The 23,786-nt window shown below is 45.4% G+C and overlaps 1 protein-coding gene across 1 annotated transcript in view; it reads left to right on the forward strand.

Moving 5' to 3' along the window:
* The first annotated feature begins 6,132 nt into the window (after positions 1–6,132).
* LOC139156012 (dynein axonemal assembly factor 9-like) overlaps positions 6,133–23,786 on the forward strand; it is a 44,986-nt gene continuing 27,332 nt past the window's right edge. The window contains exons 1-2 of the mRNA XM_070731377.1: positions 6,133–6,295; positions 18,241–18,320. Coding sequence (XP_070587478.1) covers positions 6,198–6,295; positions 18,241–18,320 — 178 coding nt within the window. The 5' untranslated portion in view covers positions 6,133–6,197. The remainder of the gene's footprint in view (positions 6,296–18,240; positions 18,321–23,786) is intronic.

Genomic DNA, 23,786 nt, shown 5'->3' on the forward strand with positions numbered 1-23,786 from the left:
TACTTTACTTTATTTGGCAAGCCGCCATCCATATCTCTGGCACCGGGAGCCGAGACTTTTTTCTCTCGGGCTTGCTCTAATCCCTGGTACCTTTTTCCGCCAGGTTTGTCCCAATTGTGTCTTTTCTGTGAGTTTCTTGTGCTTCCACTGCCTCCTTGTGTTGAGAGAAGAAACCGCTCTTTCTGCAAAAGCTCTGGCTGCATGAACATACCGGGCTAAATCAATCCACTTAAATGTGACCTTGAGACACTTGAGACGAAAAGATTTTTTGCAAACAAATCTGTACAAATGTACAACTGCCTCATTCCAGTGCGCACGCACACACAAACGCACACACTTTCCTCCCCTGCTTCCTTAAAAGCAACCCGTAAACCTTAGTCTAACACTTAGCAACAGGACAGAGCTTCATCTCTCAGCTCCCAGACAACATTTTAGAACAAAACAGATCAGAATACAGAACAGAAATGAATAGATAGAAATGAAATGAATAGAACAGAACAGAAATAGAAGAAAAATTAATTAAACCAGAAAATCGGAATAGAAATGGAATAGAATAGCTCATCTCTCAGTTTCCAGACAACATTTTAGAACAGAACAGATCAGAATACAGAACAGAAACAAATAGAATAGAAATGACATGAATAGAACAGAACTGAAATAGAAGAAAAATTAATTAAAACAGAACAGAATACAGAACAGAATACAGAATATAATATGGAACAGAAGAACGGAACAGAAACAGAAATAGAACAGAACAAAATAGAACAGAATAGAACAGAACAGAATAGAATAATAGAACAGAACAAAAATGAATAGAATAGAAATTGAATGAAATGAATAGAACAGAACAGAAATAGAAGAGAATTAAAACAGAACAGAATACAGAACATAATACAGAAGAGAAGAATGGAATGGAATGGAATGGAATAGAGCAGGAATAGAATAGAACAGAACAGAGCAGAACAGAAAAAGGACAGAAATAGAGCGGAAGAACAAAATGTAGAACAGAATAAAAACAGAAGAACGGAACAGGATAACAGAAACAGAACAGAATAGACATCAGTTGGGACCAGAATAAATAAATTAATTAGTTAATTAATTAATTAACTAAGCAAGGAGGCTGGTTTCATTTCCCTCAAATTCTCCAGAACATCTCCTGCCTTCGCTGCCTGGTTTGGCTACCCCGAGAAGGCGTGTTTCCAAGTATCTCCAGCCCTTCCTTAAAAAATGATCTCCCAAAAGCCGGATGACAAATGATCTATGATTTCTTATTTCGGGAGACAGTTTTTATCCCTTATCTCAACCCACTTCCCAGCAGAGCTTTTCTGGGAGGGAAGATAATCGCTTGGCTTGACCTTCCGTTATGAGTGTCCTGGGTTATTTTTTCTTGCACAGGGAAAGTATATTTGTCTGCCTTCCTTTCTCTATTTTTCACCGAGCTTTGTCTCTCGGGGAACAATGCCTTCTGAGTCGGTTGTTTAAGCTACTACAAGGATAATCTTTTGCCTTGGGAATGCAGAATTCAGAAGAGGAGCCCTTGGGCTGAGTTGAACAAGGCTTCTACGTAGCTTCTGCTCCGGCAATCTCACACTACTCACAAGAGCCTACAAAACTTTTGCCAGACCCATCCTTGAATACAGCTCATCTGTCTGGAACCCATACCACATCTCGGACATCAACACCCAAAGATATTTCACCAGAAGAGCCCTTCACTCCACTCGAAACAGAAGACCCTATGAAAATAGACTAACAATCCTGGGTCTAGAAAGCTTAGAACTATGGCACCTAAAACACGATTTAAGTATTGCCCACAAGATCACATGCTGCAACGTCCTACCGGTCAATGACTACTTCAGCTTCAACTGCAACAACACAAGAGCACGCAACAGATTCAAACTTAATATTAACTGCCCCAAACTTCACTGTAAAAAATGTGACTTTAACAATCGAATTGTCGAAGCGTGGAACTCATTACCGGACTCAGTAGTGTCAACCCCTAACCCCCAACATTTCTCCCTTAGACGCTCCACGATTGACCTCTCCAGGTTCCTAAAAGGTCAGTAAGGGGCGTACATAAGCACACTAGTGTGCCTTTCGTTCCCTGTCCAATTGTCTCTCCTTTATCTCATATATCATATATATTTTCTTCCTTTCATATATCTTTTCCTCTATTTTTACATATTATCTTTATATATATTACTTCATGTCTATTCTCTTCCATATGTATTGTGTATTGGACAAACGAATACTGTAAATAAAATAAAAAGGCCTGGGTTTCATCTTCATTTTTCTAGAGGAAGGAGAAGTGATTTGGGTGATGCTGCAAAAATGACCCAGCCTGAAGAATCAAGACCAAATTTGCGGCTAAAATTAAAAGAGATGAGTCAATAGAAAAAACGTTTCTGTCGCTCTCTGATGTAGGCGGCTTAAAGAAAGAATCCCTCGGGGAGTTTTTTAAAAAACAGCTAAATAAGGTGTTTTTTCTAAATCAGGTTTTCTTTCAGCATCCAGTCAAGGTGGCTCCCTTATGTTTCACGCTAGATTTATTTGATATTTGGGTTATTTCTCTCTCTCCTCGTTTGAACACAAATCTCCTCCCCTCCATTTTTAATATCCAACGTACGTTTTTCCGTTTGGCGTTTTCCTCGCGTTGATCAAATTAAATAATTTTGGTGTAGCTGAACATAAATGAGGAAAAGTTTTTTTAAAAGTCATCTTTCTAAAACAACCTCTCCCTCAAAATCATGAAGGTGCAGAAAAAAGAAACATTTGCTAGCAAAGCTCCTTCCAAACTCAGCTTCTGTTTCCATTTTTTGGGCCATCTTCACCTTCCTCTCTAGCTTCATCTTTTTATAATTTTTTAAAAATTTTTCTCCACCATAAAATCATACATATATCACAACACATGTATCTGAGTCGCCTCGAGAAGGGTGGCATAGAAATCTAATAAATAAATAAATAAAATAAATCTTCAATGAATAATGGTATACTATACCCTATATAATAATAGTATAGAGTCTCTTTCATATAAAATAATAAAACATCCTAAATCTCAATTATTCATTCTATCTAAGGAAGAAAAGCTCTATCTAATTTTAACTTAAGAAACAACAGTCTCAGCAGTTTTCTTCATTTTTTAATTCTAGGGCTCCATTTTTTAACTCTTCAATTGCATTTCAAATCAATTTTTAATTTAATTTAAAAACATGTGTTATATATTTAACTAAGGATGTCTCCTTTTCTCTTTCTGTCGTCCAGGGGTTCTGTCAATTCTATTTCTCATTCCTTTATTACCCTTACATTAAATTTGCCTTCCATTAACTATTTTATTTATTTATTGTTTTCATCTCAAGAGCTTCTGTCCCAAACTGATTCCTGGAGTGTTCGTGAGGTAATGTCAAAAGAGTCAAAATGGCTGCCATCAAGCCCCTACTGGCACGTGGGTGGAGCTTCAAGGGCTCTGGGATAGACGCCATCTTGACTTTTTTGACACTGTTTGGGACAGCCTGGTGTATTTATGGATATCGGCGTTACCGAAACACGGCTGTGGCTTGCCAGCCTGGAGATTTTTTATGGAGTTGTAGAGAAGGAGAGGCGACCGATTGCCGGTTTAATCATTAAGCTTCCGTGTGACTTAATAGGCTGAGTAAACAAGAACGGGAAAGGCCCAAGGTGAGATTGGCAGGAATCGACAGGCTAATGGCAACTGGGGTCAGGAGGCCAGAAACACAAAGACACCACACAAAGGGGAAAGAAAATAGAAAGAAAGCACCATCGCATCTGGGGAAGATGACTTTCCCAAACTGGTGCATTTTGAAACATTCCCCCCCAAAATTGGGTTGGCTCTAGGGGTGAAAGTCGGCAGGTTCTGGAGAACCAATAGTGGAAATTTTGAGTAGTTTGGAGAACCAGCAAATACCTTCTTCCCCTGCCACAGCCACCAAGGCACAGCCACAGAACCGGTAGTAAAAAAAAATATTGAATTCCACTACTGGTCAGCTCCAGATTGGAAGGCAGCCCCAAATGAATGGAGAAAACACTTCCTTTCTCTTTCTCTCTCTCTCTCTTTCTTTCTTTTTCTTTCTTTCCTTCTATTTCTTTTTCCTTCCTTCCTTTCCTCTCTCCTTTCTCCTTCCTAATTCTCTCCATCTCTTTCTTTTTCCTCCCTCTTTCCCCTTCTCTTTCTTTCCTTTCCTTCCTACCAGTCTTCTCCTTCCTTCCTCTCTCCATTTCTTTCTTTTTCTTTTTCTTTCTTTCTTTCCTTTATTTCTTCATTCCTCCCTTCCTTTCCTCCCTCTTGTCTTTTTCTCCTTTCTAACTCTCTCCATCTTCCTTTCTTCCTTTACCTCTCTTCATTCTTTTTTCTTTTTTTCTTTCTTTCTTTCCCTCTCTCCTTTCCTTCCTTTTCTCCCCCTCTCCCAGTCTTCCTTCTTTCTTTCTCTCTTCATCTTTCTTTCTTTTTCTTTCTTTCCTTCCTTTTTTTCTTCATTCCTTCCTTCCTTTCTTCCCTCCTGTCGTTTTCTCCTTTCTAACTCTCTCTATCTTTCTTTCTTCTTTTACCTCCCTTCATTCTTTTTTCATTTTTTCTTTCTTTCTTTCCCTCTCTCCTTTCCTTTCTTCTCTCCCTCTATCCCAGTCTTCCTTCTTTCTTTCTCTTCATCTTTCCTTCTTTCTTCTTTCTTTCTTTTCTTACTTCCTTCCTCTTTCTTTCTTTCTTTTTTCCTTCCTTCCTTTATTTCTTTCTTCTCTCTTTTTTTCTCTCTCTCTCCTTCCTTCCTTCCTTCCTTCTCTCTCTCTCTCTCTCTCTCTCCCTCCCTCATTTAAATATGGCTGTGTGGGGCTTCCTTTCCTCGGACAGGAAATCTCAGCCAGGCGATTTCGAGGTTTTTTCTGCTTCAGCAGACGCTTGATTTATGCATCTGTTTCTGATTTTATCAAACAATTTCTATCCCGCAGAAAAGAGGAGGTGGTTTCCTGCCCACACTTTCCCTGGCAAGAAATTGCAGCCTGGCCTCTGGGTCACCCTGGGAAATAGATCCTGGGTGGTGATCATTTTTCAAGCCTTAAATGGTTTGTTGGGATTCGGCCCCAGAAAATGACAAAGTTTGCTTCTTTTGTTTAAAAGGGGGAAAATGGACCGAGAGCAGAACTTGATAGAACTCGGTTCATCCTGTCAGATTAAGCTTTAGGGTGTATTTGCATGTGTGAAAGCATCCAGGCATTTCTTTAAACACTGCTTAGAAAATAGAAATGGGAATTGTGTACCTTGCATGTCCTTTGGTGTCTCAGTCAGACATATCAAAGGGGAAAAAAAGGAAAATAAATCAAAGAGAAAAATATTATAGCTGCCCATTTGCATACATGATTCTGGGTGACTCACAACTCTCCCCCCCCCCATCTAATTAGAATGAAAACAATCAAATAATTAAAAGATAAATTAACAGGAAAGATAAAATGCAGGAGAGATTAAAATCAGATTATGTTTCAAAACAATGTTTCTCAATCTCAGCAATTTTAAGATTCCTGGACTTCAACTCCCAGAATCCCCTGGCTAGCATGCTGGCTGGGGAATTCTGGGAATTGAAGTCCAGCCGCCTTTAAGGTTGCAAAAAACTGAAGTGATATCATTCCTGAGTGGCAGCTGTCCGTCTTCCTTCCATTCTTGAGACTTCGCACCCGGTTCCTTAGCATCTTCTTTGTAACAATCCTAGGTGGCTGCTTTAACCTTTAGATATCTCCATTCTTTGGGGAAAAGCAATCGTTCCCTCTGGGAATCCTGGAAGTTGTAGTTTTGGAAAGGCAGGAAAGGGGAAGATGAGTCTTGTAGTGCCCAACGGCGGAGGGCGCCGCTTGGGGAAAGATAGGCGTTGCTAAGGCCCGCCTGCTTTCTCCGCGTCCGACTGGGCGGTCGCTAAGGGGCGTGGCCGGCTGCTCTGCTGTTGCCAAGGCAACGCCTTCTCCCTCTCCCATTCTCTCGCCTCCACACACCCCCGTAAACAGCTGCTCCTGGGCCGTACCAACTTGGCGGCGGGCGGGGGGATGTCCTTAGTGAGGCGAGGAAGGAGACCAATGGACCCGCCCTTCGGGGGGCGGCGTTTTCCGCCCCTCCCTCTCCATTGTCCCTCCCTCCAGCTGCTGTTCCGTTGGTACGGGCCGCCCCTCCCGTCAGAGCGCTCGGCAGGCCCGGCGGACGGACAATGGCGCTGCTCCCCTCGCGGAGCCCGCTGGTGCTGCTGCCGCCCCCGGTCCGCAGGGGGCGCTCCAAAGCCCGAGGGGGCGCCCAGCCCGCCGTCAGGTGAGGGAAAGAAAACACGCCGCCTTCGCACGACTCCCCTGACCCGAGTTCAGACGCTTCCGGGGCGGGTGGGGCTGGGGGCGGGGCCTTCATTAGGGGGCGGGGCCTAAGAGGGTAGGGCCCTTTGAAATGGGAGGGTGGGTGGGAGATGGGGTACAGTACATGGGGAGGATGTGTGTGTATGTATGTGTGTGTCACAGATTTGGGCCTAAGTGCTGTAAAGCCTGCAGGAGGGACTAAGGGGATTGTTCTTGGATGGGAGACCACCAGGAGATCCAGATTATTTATTTATTTATTTGATTTTTTATTATGCCGCCCTTCTCCTTAGACTCAGGGGGGCTTACAACATGTTAGCAATAGCACTTTTAACAGAGCCAGCATATCCCCCCCCCCCTAATCTGGGTCCTCATTTTACCCACCTCGGAAAGATGGAAGATAATTGGGGGGGGGGCGCCCTGGATCAGCATTCCAAGGAAGAAAGGGGACAGGTGGGGCCCTCCTCCTTTAATAACCCTGCAGTCAAGCATCTTTGGGGTTCCCCTTGGCTGCCCCCCTAAAAGTTGAGCCTTTAGCAGAGCTGGCTTAAACTTGGGGGTCAGAGGTGGATGGGGTACCACCAGGAAATCCCCGCATCTGCAGACATGACTTAAATTTTTAAAAAAACACAACAAACCTCCCATCCAAATCAAAATTAGCGCCTGGAATAGTCAACATTGCAGGCTGCCCCGGTTACCGGTATTGAACAGGGGCAAAATTTGACAATTGGAGGTAAAGTTGTGGTTGCATTCCCACAACACATGCTCAGCTGCCTTTTAAGATGGAGGGGAGGGGCCGTTTGCAAACCTGGGTGGGGGAATGGAGGAGGAGGAGGAGGAGGATTTGCAGCTTGCCTTGTCGTCCAGATCATTGTGTTTTTGATGTGTGTCCATGCAATAACCAGGAAGCAGGCTGGCTCGGCAACCCGGTTTGGGTGTTGTTGTGTGGCTGCATCTTTTAAATATTGGCGACTGGAGAGCCTTGTATGGATCCCTTGAAGCCAGTTCCGTGTCTGTCATCCTAAAGAAATGATGTGGTGCAGGAGGAGCAGGAGGAGGCTGATAAAATGCATGCGGTCCTCGACTTACAACAGTTCATTTAGTGACCGTTCCAAGTCAGAGCGGCTTGGATAGCGGTCTTGCTTAGCAACAGAAATTTCCCGTTCCTTCTCTTCTCCTTTTCTTCTTCCTCCTCCTCCTCTTTCAAATTTGCTGAACCAATTTCTTGCTTTGCAGCAGAAATTTGGGGCTCAATTATGGTCGTATCTCAAGGACTACCTGTATGGATTATTCAGGGGCGGATTCCTATGACTGTGCTGCGTGCGCAGCTTTGGTGCTCTTGCATGCGTGGGCCGTGCACGCGCAGGAAGCAAAAATGCGTTGAAATCTCTCGAGGAGATGTATTTGCCCACAAGAGTTTGGTGATTTTTTTTTGCTTCTGTGCATGCCCTTGAAGCAAAAATATGAAAAATTGAAGAAAAAAGGTGGCAGCGCCCATAGGATTATTATTATTATTATTATTATTATTATTATTATTATTATTGTCAGTACAACACAGCAAATGAGATCACTATGCTGGATTTCGTATTTCATCCCCAGTCGGGCGCTTCCCAAGCACCTAGGACTGCGAGATGTAGCGGCGAATGATGTTTGCCGATCCCAGTAAAGCGGCCTTTTGCAATTGACAGATGGAGATTTTGACAATTCCGATGGTTTTCAAATGTCCGCTGAGATCCTTTGGCCCTGCGCCCAGCGTGCCAAGTACCACTGGGACCACTTTCACTGGCTTATGCCAGAGTCGTTGCAGCTCAATTTTTAGATCTTCGTATTTCTCTAGATGCTTCTCCTCAATTCTGCTGTCTCCTGGGATTGCGATGTCGTTTTTTTTTAAAAAAAATTATTATTATTATTATTATTATTATTATTATTATTATTATTTATTAGATTTGTATGCCACCCCTCTCCGTAGACTCGGGCGGCTCACAAGAGTGATAAAAAACAATACATGGTAACAAATCTAATATTTAAAATCTAAAAACAACAATTTTACATTAAAAAGTCTAAAAAACCCCAATATATAAAAACATACACACAATCATATCATACACAAAAACTACATGGGCAAGGGGGAGATGTCTCAATTCCCCCATGCCTGACGGCAGAGGTGGGTTTTAAGGAGTTTACGAAAGGCAAGGAGGGTGGGGGCAATCTTAATCTCTGGGAGGAGCTGGTTCCAGAGGGTCGGGGCCGCCACAGAGAATGCTCTTCCCCTGGGTCTCGCCAAACGACATTGTTTCATCAACGGGACCCGGAGAAGGCCAACTCTGTGGGATCTAACCGGCCGCTGGGATTTGTGCGGCAGAAGGCGGTCTCGCAGATATCCTGCTCCAGTGCCATGAAGGGCTTTATAGGTCATAACCAACATTTTGAATTGTGACCGGAAACTGATCGGCAACCAATGCAGACTGCGGAGTGTTGGTGTAACATGGGCATATTTGGGAAAGCCCATGATTGCTCTCGCAACTGCATTCTGCACAATCTGAAGTTTCCGAACACTTTTCAAAGGTAGCCCCATGTAGAGAGCGTTACAGTAGTCGAACCTCGAGGTGATGAGGGCATGAGTGACTGTGAGCAGTGACTCCCGGTCCAAATATTGCCGCAACTGGTGCACCAGGCGAACCAGGACAGTCGCACACAAATTGCGCAATCTGGCGGCCGCCACCGATGCGCCATCCCCTACCGTACAGGTAGCAACCCACTACTGGGATTATTGATCTTGCTTCCTTCTGAAAACCCAGTCATTTTCTGCATCCTTTTAAATAATAAAAGTCTACCAATCTTTTAAAAGTAGAACCCCGTGATTGACAGAGATATCTACTACAGCCTTTGGCCCAGGGGTGAAAGGCTCACAGTTTGCTTGTGTCTGTTGGTTGTCAGAGAGCTGGCCATGAATGGAGTGCGAGGCCTCTCCCACTCGCCCAGACGCCACCAATTATGTTCTTTGACCCTTTGCCCATGTGCAAAGTGTTCGGAAAACGAGCAACTGGCTTCAAGGGGCCCACAGTGACACTCCCCAGCCGCCAATATTGACGACTGACAACCGCGAGCAAAATTGGGAGCATTTTACCTCCGGTTTGGCCGTATTGCTCTTCCTGTTTGCATACACGGCACATTTTGCTGGCCAATTTAATTTAATTTAGTTTATTAGACTTTTAAGCCGCCCAACTCCTTGCGGACTCTGCCAAGGTGACAGGAAACCTAATATTCATTCTCAGCTACCGCAGTCCCGAAAGGAGAAGGAGGAAGAAGGAATGCGGCATAAATCTGAGGAATGTGTGAAACTAAACCCAGCAATGTAAGGGATCTTGGGTCGTCGGGTAACGTTGTTGTCGTCCCCGATGTGCCAAGCTCATGTTTCTGTACCTCCTGCAGCACATCCAACTTGCATTAATAGTAGTCCTCGGTTTGCAAGCGTTCAGTTGGTAGGGAAAGCAAGTAGAATGCTTGGCTGCATAGCTAGAGGTATCACAAGCAGGAAGAGGGAGATTGTGATCCTGCTGTATAGAGCACCGGTGAGACCCCATTTGGAATAATACTGTGTCCAGTTCTGGAGACCTCACCTACAAAAAGATATTGACAAAATTGAATGGGTCCAAAGACGGGCTACAAAAAGGGTGGAAGGTCTTAAGCATAAAACCTATCAGGAAAGACTTCATGAACTCCATCTGTATAGTCTGGGGGACAGAAGGGAAAGGGGGGACACGATCGAAACATTTAAATATGTTAAAATAAGGTTCAGGAGGGAAGTGTTTTTAATAGGAAAGTGAGCACAAGAACAAGGGGCACAATCTGAAGTTAGTTGGGGGAAAGATCAGAAGCAATGTGAGAAAATATTATTTTACTGAAAGAGTAGTAGATGTTTGGAACAAACATCTAGCAGACATGGTTGATAAATCCACAGGAACTGAATTTAAATATGCCTGGGATAAACATAGATCCATCCTAAGATAAAATACCGGAAATAGTATAAGGGCAGACCAGGTGGACCATGAGGTCTTTTTCTGCCTCTATGTTCGTTTAGCGATGCGTTCGGAGAGAACGATGGCGGCAAAAAAACCTGACTTTAGGATCGGTCTTTGCATTCGCACGAAGAAAATTCACGCACTTGGGCATCAGCGTGTATTTATAACGTCTTCCGATATTGCAAAATCAATTTGTGCTTTCTTGGTGGGTGGAGGAGCCAGATTCGCTTAATGACCGTGTGATTCACTTAACGACCGAGTCTGCGGAGACTCTGATGCCCCGAGTCTGCAGAAAAGGGCGGCATAGAAATCCAACTAACCAAATATATAAGCTAAATAAACGGAAGTGATTTGCTTAACAACCGTGTCAAGGAAGGTCATAAATCGGGGGAAAGTCACTGAACCGCCTCGCTTAGCAGCGGAAATTTGGGGCTTGGTTGTGTCCTAAGTCGAAGACTAGCTGTCCGTAATAAACCTAAGCGTAGCTTTTCTCCTCACCTTGGTGATCCAAGGCCATAAAACAGGGCGCGGCTCACTTAACAAAGGCCTTGCTCAGCAACGTAAATCGTCCCAATGGCGGTTGTAAGCCGAGGATTGTCTGTATTTGGGGAAAGCCCTGCTTGGTATTAAGGAGGCCGGAAGCCTTTGGAGCCTGCTGGGAAGGGAGGTTTCAGCGTGTCTCCCCCGGCCCCCAGGAGGAGTGAAATACTACAGCTTGTAAGAGGGAGTGGTCTGCAGGGAAGGCTGCTGTTCCTAGTGAGTAGGAAATTGGCAAGGGTGGAGGGAAAAGGAGGGGAGAGGAAGGAAGACAAGAAAGAGAAAGCAACAAAGGAAGGAAGACAGGAAGGAAAGAGGAGAAGGAAGGAAGGAACGGAGGAAGGGGGGGTGGAGGCAAGGAAGAGGAAGGAAGGAGGGAGAGAGGGAGGGAAGGAAGGAAGGAAAGGGAGGGAGGAAGACAAATAAACAAAGGAAGGTAGACAGGAAAGAAAGAAGGAAGGCATGAAGGGAGGGAGGGAAGGAAGACAGGAAAGGAAGGAAGGAAGATAAAGAAATGAAAGAAGATAGGAAAAGAAGGAAGACAAAGAAGAATGAAGGAAGACAGGAAAGATGAAGGAAGGAAGGAATGAAGAGAAAGGATGGAAGGAAGACTGGAAACAAAGAAAAAAGAAGGAAGAAGAAGTAAGACAGAAGACAGGAAGGAAGACAGGGAAGGAAGGAAGCAGATGGAGGAATGGAAGGGAGGAGAGAAGGAAGGTAGGAAGACAAAGAAAGGAAGATAGGACAGGAAGGGAGGAAGATAGGAAGGAAGACAAAAAAGAAAAATGAACGAAGGAATGGAGAGAGAAAGGAAGGAAGGAAGACAGGGGAAAAAAGAATGAAGGAATGAATGTAGAGTGAAAGGAAGGAAGACAGGAAAGAAAGGAAGGAAGGAATGTAGAAAGAAGAAGGAAGATAGGAAAGAAAAAGAAGATAGCAGGAAGGAAGGAAAACAAAAAAGAAGAAGAAAGAAAAAAGGAAGGAAGTAAAGAAGAAAGATGTCAGCCACAAGACTCAATGGTAGCTTTTTGCATATAAAGGTACTCGACTTATACCCTCAGTTGTGCCCAAAAAGTCTCGAATAACAGAGTTAAGTGAATTTTGCCCCATTTTGCGACCTTTCTCGTTGCAGTTGTTAAGTGAATCACTGTCACCGTTAGGTCAGTACCGTGTTTGTGAAGTGAATTGGGCTTCTCCATGGACTCTGTGGCTCAGAAAGTCGGAAAAACGTAATCGCACCACCCCGGAACACGAGTCCGTTGTCGAGCGCTTGAATTTTGATCTCTTGACTCTCTGTGGGTTGCTATAACGGTCATAAGAGTGGGGAGGAAAAGGGCGATCGGTCACTTTCCCCCCAGCGCCGACGTAACTTTGAACGGTCATTAAAACGAAGTACAGTATTGGAAGCCGAGGCCTACTGACAAAAAAGGCGTTTTTCCTCAGGAACTGAATTGAACTCCTGAGAGGAGAGGAAAACCAGCACGGGGGCCGGTTGATATCCGCTTGCGTTCTTTTTCAAATTTGGAAGTTTAAAATTTTCTTAACACGGACTCGAATTTATTTCTGAGGACGTTTTTTATAACCCCAAGGAAATGAATCCCCTTTTTCTAGGCCGGGGATAGGCCAAGCTGTGACATGTGGACTTCAACTCCCAGAATTCCTCAGCTGGCATGTTTGGGTCAGGAATTCTGGGAGTTGAAGTCCGCAAGGCATAGAAGAGCCAGCTTGGCCTAGCCCTGTTCGAGGCCCTCTCCGAGATTTTAGTCTTCTTGAGAAATGTCTGTGGAGTCATTCCCCCCCCCTCACGTTTTGACATTTTCTGCCCTTCTCTGCTTCCCACCCACCCCCCTTTTTATTCTTTGTTTAATTTGACTTTTCAGCTTAAATGTAGGCGGTGGTGGGGAGGAAGCAGAGCACAAATATGATAACTGTGCCCTGAGTTGGTCATGGCGGAATCGCTCGGCCTAAGGAAGAAAAATACTCCAAGACGGTTTTCTCCCCGCCGGCTGGAATTTGGCACTCGAGCTATAAAAAGCCCTGGCCGCCTGTCAGAATGGAAAAAATAACGGCTTCAAGAGCTCACAGCAAACGCGGGGGATCCTCAACTTACGACCATGATTCAAATTTAGCCGCTCAGAGTCCTCAGGGAGTTGAAATACAATGAATTAAATTGAATTAAATACAATAAATTAAATTAAATTAAAATTTCTGTGGTTTCATCCTCTTCCTCTTCCCTCCCTTCCTCCCTCTCCTCTTTCTCCCCCCTCCCCACTCCTCCCCCTCTTCCTCTCCTCTTCCTCCTTCTCTTCCTCCTCCTGTTCTTCGCTCCTTCCCCCTCCTTCCTCCTCCTCCTCTTCTTCCTCCTCCTGCTCTTCCCTCCCCTCTTCCTCCCCCCTCCTCCCCCTCTTCCCTTCTTCCTCTCCTCGTCCTCTTCTTCCTCTTCTTGCTCTTCCCACCCCCACCCTCCCCTCTTCCTCCTTCCCCCCTTTCTCCTCTTCTTCCTCCTCCTGCTCTTCCCTCCCACTCCCTCCCCTCTTCCTCCTCATCTCCTTCCTCTTCCTCCTCTTCCCTCCCTTCTTCCTCCTCCTCCTCCTCTTCTTCCTCCTCCTGCTCTTCCCTCCCCTCTTCCTCCCCCCTCCACCTCTTTCCTTCTTCCTCTCCTCGTCCTGCTCTTCTTCCTCTTCTTGCTCTTCCCACCCCCACCCTCCTCTCTTCCTCCTTCCCCCCTTTCTCTTCTTCTTCTCCTCCTGCTCTTCCCTCCCACTCCCTCCCCTCTTCCTCCTCCTCGTTTCCTTCCTCTACCTCCTCTTTCCTCCCTTCTTCCACCCCCTCCTTCTTCTTCCTCCTCCTCTTCTTCCTCCTCCTGCTCTTCCCTCCCCTCTTCCTCCCCCTCCTCCCCCTATTCCCTTCTTCCTCTCCTCGTCCTCCTCTTCTTCCTCTTCTTGCTCTTCCCACCCCCACCCTCCTCTCTTCCTCCTTCCCCCCTTTCTCTTCTTCCTCCTCCTGCTCTTCCCTCCCACTCCCTCCCCTCTTCCTCCTCCTCGTCTCCTTCCTCTTCCTCCTCTTCCCTCCCCTCTTCCACCCCCTCCTTCTTCCTCCTCGTCACCTTCCCCCTCCTCTTCTTCTCCTCTTCCTCCTCCTCCTCCTCTTCCTCTTGTCTTCCTTCTTCTCCAGATAGCCCCCCCCCCTTGCATTTCCTGCCATTGACCTAGAATCTTTGGAGCTATGGGGCATCCTGTTGACTAGTCAGTGCTGAAGGCTTGGCGTGAAAAATGGCTCCAGCATTTTCTCTTAATGACCCCCCCCCCCCCTCCGTGAAGTTCTGCCTAGCTCAATCTGGAACAAGAGGGTATATTGCACAAGAGGGGATGTAGGCAGGACGAGGAGCAATGGATGGAAACTAATCAAGGAGAGAAGCAACTTGCAACTTCTCTTCTGTGTTCCGGTGTGCCGGTCAGCTGGCTGTGCACGCGGGAGTACTGAAAGGCCAGGCGTTCATCGGGCATGCGTCTGTGTCAGAAACTGGAAGTTTGGGTGATGGTGCGCACATGTGTGCCAGAATGCTGCTCTTCCGAGTTTCGGTGCTCCCACACGTGAGATGTCCATCAACGCCATGTGGTCCAGGCGGGATGGATTTGAGTGCTGTTTCTGGCCATCAATAGCAATAGCATTTAGACATTTAGCATATCTCCGGGACCGCCTTCTGCTGCACGAATCCCAGCGACCGATTAGGTCCCACAGAGTGGGCCTTCTCCGGGTTCCGTCAACTAAACAATGTCGGTTGGCGGGCCCCAGGGGAAGAGCCTTCTCGGTGGCGGCCCCGACCCTCTGGAACCAGCTCCCCCCCAAGGATTAGAACTGCCCCTATCCTCCTTGCCTTTCATAAACTCCTCAAAACCCACCTTTGTCGTCAGGCATGGGGGAACTGAGATATCTCCCCCCGGGCCTATATAATTTATGTATGGTATGTTTGTATGTATGTCTTTCTTAATAATGGATTTTTTTAAAAAAGAAATATTTTAAATTGTAAATTATTAGATTTGTCATGAACTGTTTTATTGTGTTGTGAGCCGGCCCGAGTCTACGGAGAGGGGCGGCATACAAATCTAATAAATGAATGAATGAATGAATGAATGAATGAATAAATAAATAAAATATAATAACATAATATAATAAAATATCTCCGAGACCGCCTTCTGCCGCACGAATCCCAGCGACCAATTAGGTCCCACAGAGTGGGCCTCCTCCGGGTCCCGTCAACTAAACAATGCCGGTTGGCGGGCCCCAGGGGGAGAGCCTTCTCTGTGGCGGCACCGTCTCTCTGGAACCAGCTCCCCCCGGAGATCAGAACTGCCCCTACTCTTCCTGCCTTCCGTAAACTCCTCAAAACCCACCTTTGCTGTCAGGCATGGGGAAAGTAAACATCTCCCCCTGGGCACGTTGAATTTATATATGGTATGCCTGTGTGTGTGTATGTTAGTATAGGGGATTTTCTTAAATTTATAATATTTTAATTAATTGGATTATGTATTGGATTGTTTTTCACTTGTTGTGAGCCGCCCCGAGTCTTCGGAGAGGGGCGGCATACAAATCCAAATAATAAATAAATAATAAATAAAATAATAATAATACTACTACTACTAATAATAATAATAATAATAATAAATACAAACTTCCAGCAGACGTGGTTGGTCAATCCACAGTAACTGAATTTAAACATGCCTGGGATAAACATATATCAATTGTAAGATAAAATACAGGAAATAGTATAAGGGCAGACTAGATGGACCATGAGGTCTTTTTCTGCCGTCAGTCTTCTATGTTTCTATGTTTCTATAACAATAATAATAATAATAATAATAATAATAATAATAGTAGTAGCATTTAGATATTTAGCATTTATAGACCACTTCATAGTGCTTTCACAGCCCTCTCTAAGCGGTTTACTGAATCAGACTGTTGCCCCCAACAATCTGGGTCCTCATTTTATCGAAAGGATGGAAGTCTGAGTCAACCTGGAGCTGGTGGTGAGAACTGAACTGCTGAACTACAGCTAGCAGTGTTTCACTCTAGCCATTGTCTCAGCCCATCTCAACACATGGTGACGTAAAAGGTTAGCCATCACTGGTATAGGGCAGAAGTCTGCAACCTGTACCTCCATGTCACTCAAAATATGCATTCACAAAGGCCAGTGTAAAACACCGGCCAGCAGCAATTTATTGAGCTTTTCAACCCATCCTTTTTCCCCCCCCAGAGTTCAAAATGTGTCTATTGCATGCAGGGGGGGAAATGTTTTCTCTGTAGCAGGCCATTGATTTTACAAATGCAACACACTGTAGGTTTTTTTATACAGCATAAAGGTAAAAAAAAAAGAATATATGCAGTGTTAACTTCGTTTTAGATGGGATTTTGTGCCTCCCGGGGTTTTCTTTTCTGTGGAAAACGGGTCCAAATGGCTCTTCGGGTGTTTAAAGTTGCCAACCCCTGATGTAGGGTTTTTTGTTTGAGCAGGGGGTTGGACTAGAACAAGGGGTTGGCAACCTTAAAACACCCAAGAAGCCATTTGGACTTTTTCCCACAGAAAAGAAAACACCGGGAACCACAAAACCTTTTTGACTTCTAAAGTGAAGATTTTTTTTACACTTTTAAACATTTCTGCACACAACAAAAGCATTTTGAACTCTAAATAAAGATGGATTGAAATAAATCATGTGCTGGCAAGTGTCGCATATTGGCAGTTGTGACACATATTTTGAGTGACAGGGAGCCGCAGTGGTGGGATGAAAGAGCTACATGCAGCTTCAGACCCCTGGACTAGAAGACCCCCAGGTTCCCTCCCAACTCTGTTATCCTGTTAAATTACAGGCCATCTCTACATACACCTGTCAAAGTATGTTTTCTTCTGTTCCTCCTTGCTTCTAACCAGGGAGTTACAACTGTGGTTTAGGAATCATAGACACGGAGACATGATTTCTTGAGCAAAGGAATCTGGGTTAGGAAGAAATCTCTCTGAGCTGAGCAACGCCCGTGTTCAGAAGCTCTTCCTTTCTCGGACTTGTATTTATTTTTTATAGCAAATTTCTTGTATATACAAGTACAAAAGATTAACTTGACTAACTTTAGTAACAATGCTAAATGGTTAATGTATACAGACAAATCATATCAAAGTTGGCAGGCCAAAGTGTCTTAACTCCAAATGATGTAATTGCTAACTGAACAGAAGAATGTCTAATTAACTTTTTGCCTTTACAGTAATTACCTTAGATAAACCGAAGCTGAGTAAGGAATCTTTACATTCAGCTGAGTCAATAACTAGGATGCTTAATCAATATTTATCAAGACAGGCGTTTCACATTCTTTGCCAATGATTTGATAATCGACCTACGCTGCTAAGTTCTCAGTCTTCATGAGCCGATCCTTTTTCCCTTGTGTGTCTGTCAGGGGTTGTGCGTTTTGCACAAAAAGGAAACAGACTGCCCTTGGATTTGAATACAGCAGTCGGGCGGAAACTCGCAGAAGTGGGCTCTTTGTTTAAAAATCTTTGTTTCTGTTTGTTGTAAATGAGTCTCCTATGTAAACATGAGTTTGTTGTAAATATGAGTCTCAGAGGTTTTCAGACGTGGCCACTTTAAGACTTGTGGATTGGGGTTTCTTGTTTTTTAGACTTTTTAAATGTATTATTGTTATTTTAGAGTTTAACTATTAGATTTGTCATTATATATTGTTTTTACCATTGCTGTGAGCCGCCCCGAGTCTACGGAGAGGGGCGGCATACAAATCTAATTAATAATAATAATAATAATAATAATAATAATAATAATAATTCCCAGAATTCTCCAGCCAGCCTAGAATTCTGGGAGTTACAGTCCACAAGTCTTAAAGTTTGGAGACCCCTGGTCAGTGTTCCCTCTAATTTTTTTGGGGGGTGGGCGGAAAAGTATAGTGTCTGAGCGGCAGTCCCTTTGGGACTGGGCGGCACTCTTTCCCTCTCACTCTTTCCCTCTCGGCTTCTGGGCAGGTTTGAAAAACTCTGAGTTGATGATGATTTTTAAGTGAGCCATTGCTCACTGCTCAGCTTAGAGGGAACTATGCCCCTTGTGTGTTTTGCCCCTTGAAGGCATCAACAATTCTATTTTATTATTCTATTTTTTATTCTAATCTTCTACTGTTCCCTTCTCTTTCTAACTCTGTTCTATTTCTACAGCATTTTGCAATCTCTGCAGAAGGCCAAAAGGGGGAAAAAAGAGAGAGAAAACTCTCCGCTCTGCCAATTCGGCATAAAATAACTCTTTGGCGTCTTCCTTTCCCACCACGGCGTCTTAATTCTCGTCCCCTCCGTTTCTCTTCCCAGCTGCAGCCGACTTCGACAAATTCAAAACATTCTGACGGAGAGCAACAAGTCCCAGCCAGATGGCATCCTCTGCATTTTGGGTAAATTCTTTTCACCCTTCACATGCAGTGTGTGTGTGTGTGTGTGTTTGTGTGTGAAAAGGACAAAGTGACATTCCATGGTCTACGTGAGAAGCCTTCGATCCGTGCCAAGCTTCTTGGGAAGTGTTTTTAATAGGAAAGTGAACACAAGAACAAGGGGACACAATCTGAAGTTAGTTAGGGAAAAGATCAAAGGCAACATGAGAAAATATTATTTTACTGAAAGAGTAGTAGATCCTTGGAACAAACTTCCAGCAGACGTGGTTGGTAAATCCACAGTCACTGAATTGAAACATGCCTGGGATAAACATACAGTAATACCTCGTCTTACGAACCTAATTGGTTCCCGGGGGGAGGTTCGTAAGGCGAAAAGTTCGTAAGACGAAACATTGTTTGCCATAGGAAACAATGTAAAATGATTTAATGGGTAAAAGAAAAAAAAACGCAAAAAAACGCCGCCGCCCGGCTGTCACCTTTTGAAACAGCCAGGCATTTCTCAACGTTCTCCCAATGCCGAACCCAGAACTTCAGCAAAAGTTTGGGTTCGGGTGGCCGCCGAGAAGCCCCGCCGCCCGCCTGTCACCTTTTGAAACAGCGGGGGGCTTCTCGGCGTCCTCCCGAACCTGAACGCCAAACCCAAACTTTGCCGAACTTCCGGGTTCGGCGTTCGGGAGGCTGCCGAGAAGCCCCGCCGCCCGGCTGTCGTCTTTTGAAACAGCCGGGGGGCTTCTCAGCACCCTCCCAAACAATCCGAGATACGAACCCGGAAGTTCGGCAAAAGTTCGGGTTTGGCGTTCGGGTTTGGAAGGACGCCGAGAAGCCCCCCGGCTGTTTCAAAAGGCGACAGCCAGGCAGCAGGGCTTCTCGGTGGCGGCAGTGGCAGGTTCGTAAGATGGAAAAAGTTCGGAAGAAGAGGCAAAAAATTTCCAAACCCTGGGTTCATATCTCGGATTGTTCGTATGGCGAGGGGTTCGTATCACGAGGTACCACTGTATATCCATCCTAAGATAAAATACAGAAAATAGTATAAGGGCAGACTAGATGGATCATGAGGTCTTTTTCTGCCGTCAGTCTTCTATGTTTCTATGTTTCTTCTAATAGAGGAGGTGGCTGCTTGGTATAGGATTTATAATTCTATCAATTATAGCCTTTATAGACTTTCCTAAGGGGAGGATAAGTCAATGAAAAGAGGCCTTTATTCTCTCGGGCCTAGGTCCTTCCAGCCTGCCTCTCCGGCTTTCTCCCTGAATAAGACACTGTCTATGCAAGACAAACAGCCGTGCTTAGGCCTGGAACTGTGAACAGAGTCAGATTGGTGGTTGCTCACATCTTCCTCGTATCAGGGTGAGAATTTTGCAAAGAAGAGGCGAAAGAGAGCCGGTTGGGTCAAGTGGTTAAGAGACCAGGCTAGAATCTGGGAGACTCTGAGTTCGAGTCCTACCTGGGTGACTTTGGGCCAAACCCCAGGAGACAGTGAGTTCTAGTCCCCTCTTAGATATGAAAGCCGGCTGGGAGACTTTGGGCCAGTCACCAGGAGACTGGGAGTTCTAGTCCTCTCTTGGATAGGAAAGTTGGCTGGGAGACTTTGGGCCAGTCACCAGGAGACTGGGAGTTCTAGTCCCCTCTTAGATATGGAAGCCAGCTGGGAGACTTTGGGCCAGTCACCAGGAGACTGGGAGTTCTAGTCCCCTCTTAGATATGGAAGCCGGCTGGGAGACTTTGGGCCAGTCACCAGGAGACTGGGAGTTCTAGTCCCCTCTTAGATATGAAAGCTGGCTGGGAGACTTTGGGCCAGTCACCAGGAGACTGTGAGTTCTAGTCCTTTCTTAGATATGAAAGCCGGCTGGGAGACTTTGGGCCAATCACCAAGAGGCTGGGAGTTCTAGTCCCCTCTTAGATGTGAAAGCCGGCTGGGAGACTTTGGGCCAGTCACCAGGAGACTGGGAGTTCTAGTCCCGCCTTAGGCAGGAAAGGTGGGACTATGGCAGGATTAGAACTCCCAGTCTCCTGGTGACTGGCCCGGAGACAGCCGGCTTTCATGGCTAAGGCAGGACTAGAACTCGCCGTCTCCTGCTCCCTGTCCTGGTGCCTTTACACTAGCCCAGTGTCTCCCAACCTTGGCTACTTGAAGATATCTGGACTTCAACTCCCAGAATTCCCCAGCCAGCGAATGCTGGCTGGGGAATTCTGGGAGTTGAAGTCCAGTTATCTTCAAGTGGCCAAGGTTGGGAGACACTGCACTAGCCCAAACTGTCTCTCCAGCGGGTGGAAATGAAACCAAGGCAGAACTTGACACCTTTGGGAAGATTTATTATTAAACACCGACAGCATTTAACTCCGTTCTGACTTGTGTAAAAATTAGCCGGGCCTCGTGCGCCAAAACAACCACCACCCCATCTGCGAACTCTTTAACTTTGAAACCGAGCGGCCCGGCCTAATTTCCTTGCCCTAGTTTCCACAGACGGGATTCTGATCCTGGCCCGGATATTCTTGCCAGCCCTGGGGGGCTTTATCCTTGCGTGACCCCACGGAGAAGGATGCTGGCCTGCCCTTGTCTTTCCCCCCAGCCCCATCCATCCCAGATGTCTCTCCCCCCCCCCCCCCCCAACAGGCCTAATCCTTCCAGCCTGGACCCCCTCTTAAGAGGCTTTGCAGAAGGGTTGCGCAATTGCACACACACAGCACTGCGTTTCTCTGGATTTCTCTGGATTTCTTTCTCTTGTTCGTTCTTTCTTTCCTTCCTTCCTTCCTTCCTTCCTTCCTTCCTTCCTCTCTCACTCCCTCCCCTTATTGTTTCCTTCCTTCCTTCCTCTCTCCCTCCCTCCCTATCCTTATTCTCCCTCCCTCCCTCCCTCTCTCCCTCCCTATCCTTATTCTCCCTTCCTTCCTTCCTTCCTTCCTTCCTTCCTTCCTTCCTCTCTCCCTCCCTATCCTTATTCTCCCTTCCTCCCCTTATTCTACATTCCTCCTTCCCTCCCTCCTCTTATTCTTTCCTTCCTTCCTCCCACCCTCCCATCATTCCTCCTCTTATTCCTTCATTCCTTCCTTCCTTCCATCCATCCTTCCCTTCTTCCTTCCTTCCTTCTTCCCTCCCTCCCTCCTCTTATTCTTTCCTTCCTTCCTCCCACCCTCCCATCATTCCTCCTCTTATTCCTTCATTCCTTCCTTCCTTCCATCCATCCTTCCCTTCTTCCTTCCTTCCTTCTTCCCTCCCTCCCTCCTCTTATTCTTTCCTTCCTTCCTCCCACCCTCCCATCATTCCTCCTCTTATTCCTTCATTCCTTCCTTCCTTCCATCCATCCTTCCCTTCTTCCTTCCTTCCTTCTTCCCTCCCTCCCTCCTCTTATTCTTTCCTTCCTTCCTCCCACCCTCCCATCATTCCTCCTCTTATTCCTTCATTCCTTCCTTCCTTCCATCCGTCCTTCCCTTATTCCTTCCTTCCTTCTTCCCTCCCTCCTCTTATTCTTTCCTTCCTTCCTTCCCTTGTTGCAGTTCTTGGATATTTCTGCTCCACCGTAATGGAAATTGCAGATGTCTTGTTTGTTATTTGCTCCGCTTAAAACCTCCCCCAGGTCCAGGTTTTCCAACCTTGGCAACTTTAAGACTTGGGGACTTCAACCCCCAGAGTTCCTCAGCCAGCTTTGCTGAGAGTCTTGGGAATTGAAATCCACAAGTTGCCAAGGTTGGAGGCCTGCTGTGCTCCAGAGGAAGGAACAGCAACTGGTTTAGATGGAGAGCAAATAGCTCCTCTGGACAACAGACATGCACTTTAGTAACACGGAGATCAAAGGGCATCGTATTTCCAAATTGCCACATTTGATGGTCAGACAGACACCTGGCCCTTCTTGCAACAGATGTCAAAGTTGGCTTGATGTCTCTAGTTTGGCTGCTTGATGGAGTCAGATTATTTATTTTATTCATTCATTCATTCGTCCAATGCACAATACATATGGAAGAGAATAGACATGAAGTAATATATATAAAGATAATATGTAAAAATAGAGGAAAAGATATCTGAAAGGAAGAAAATATATATGATAAGTGAGAGAAAGGAAAGACAATTGGACAGGGGACGAAAGGCACACCAGTGCACTTATGTACGCCCCTTACTGGCCTCTTAGGAACCTGGAGAGGTCAATCGTGGAGAGTCTAAGGGAGAAGTGTTGGGGGTTAGGGGTTGACACTATTGAGTCCGGTAATGAGTTCCACGCTTCGACAACTCGATTGTTGAAATCATATTTTTTACAGTCAAGTTTGGAGCGGTTCATATTAAGTTTGAACCTGTTGCGTGCTCTTGTGTTGTTGCGGTTGAAGCTGAAGTAGTCATTGACCGGTAGGACGTTGCAGCATATGATCTTGTGAGCCATACTCAAATCGTGTTTTAGGCCCCGTAGTTCTAGGCTTTCTAGGCCCAGGATTGTTAGTCTATTTTCGTAGGATATTCTGTTTCGAGTGGAGGAGTGAAGGGCTCTTCTGGTGAAATGTCTTTGGACGTTTTCAAGGGAAATATTCCTTCCCTCAGTGATGCAACTTTTGGGTGGAAGTCAACCTGAGGTCACGGAAGCAAATTAGCACTCTGGATATCATGGGTGGTGTTGAAAACCCATCCTGCTGACAACCAGCTACCTTTCTAATCTAAGGTGTAAATCCCAAGTAGAACCGCACCCATAAGTAACTCCCTCTTAATGGAAAAACAATCCAGCTGCTCCAATCGATGTTGGCTGTGTGTTTTCCTAAACGAGAGATATCCCAAAACCACTGCCAGACCCATCCTCGAATACAGCTCATCTGTTTGGAACCCATATCGCATCTCGGACATCAACACCCTTGAAAATGTCCAAAGATACTTCACCAGAAGAGCCCTTCACTCCTCCACCCGTAACAGAAGACCTTACGAAACTAGACTTTCAATCCTGCGCCTAGAAAGTTTAGAACTAAGACGCCTTAAACAAGATCTAAGTATTGCCCACAAGATCATATGCTGCAACGTCCTGCCTGTCGGCGACTACTTCAGCTTCAACCACAACAACACAAGAGCACACAACAGATTTAAACTTAATATTAACCGCTCCAAACTTGACTGTAAAAAATATGACTTCAGTAACCGAGTTGTCGAAGCGTGGAACTCATTACCGGATTCCATAGTGTCATCCCCAAACCCCCAACACTTTACCCTTGGGTTATCTACGGTTGACCTATCCAGATTCCTAAGAGGTCAGTAAGGGGCGAGTACAAGTGCACTAGAGTGCCTTCCGTCCCCTGTCCTATTGCTCTCCTATATCTCCTATACCTTTCTTCTATTCCTATATCTCTTCTTCTATTCTTTCATTGATATGTTCTATTACTATACCTTCTTTTCTATTCTTTCTTAGATATATTTTACTATGAGTATCTCCTCTATAACCTTCATCATGTATTTTACTATGTGTATATAAATATATATACCCACTAAAACCCTCATTGTGT

The sequence above is a fragment of the Erythrolamprus reginae genome, unplaced genomic scaffold (genome assembly GCF_031021105.1).
Source record: "Erythrolamprus reginae isolate rEryReg1 unplaced genomic scaffold, rEryReg1.hap1 scaffold_214, whole genome shotgun sequence".
Taxonomy (NCBI): domain Eukaryota; kingdom Metazoa; phylum Chordata; class Lepidosauria; order Squamata; family Dipsadidae; genus Erythrolamprus; species Erythrolamprus reginae.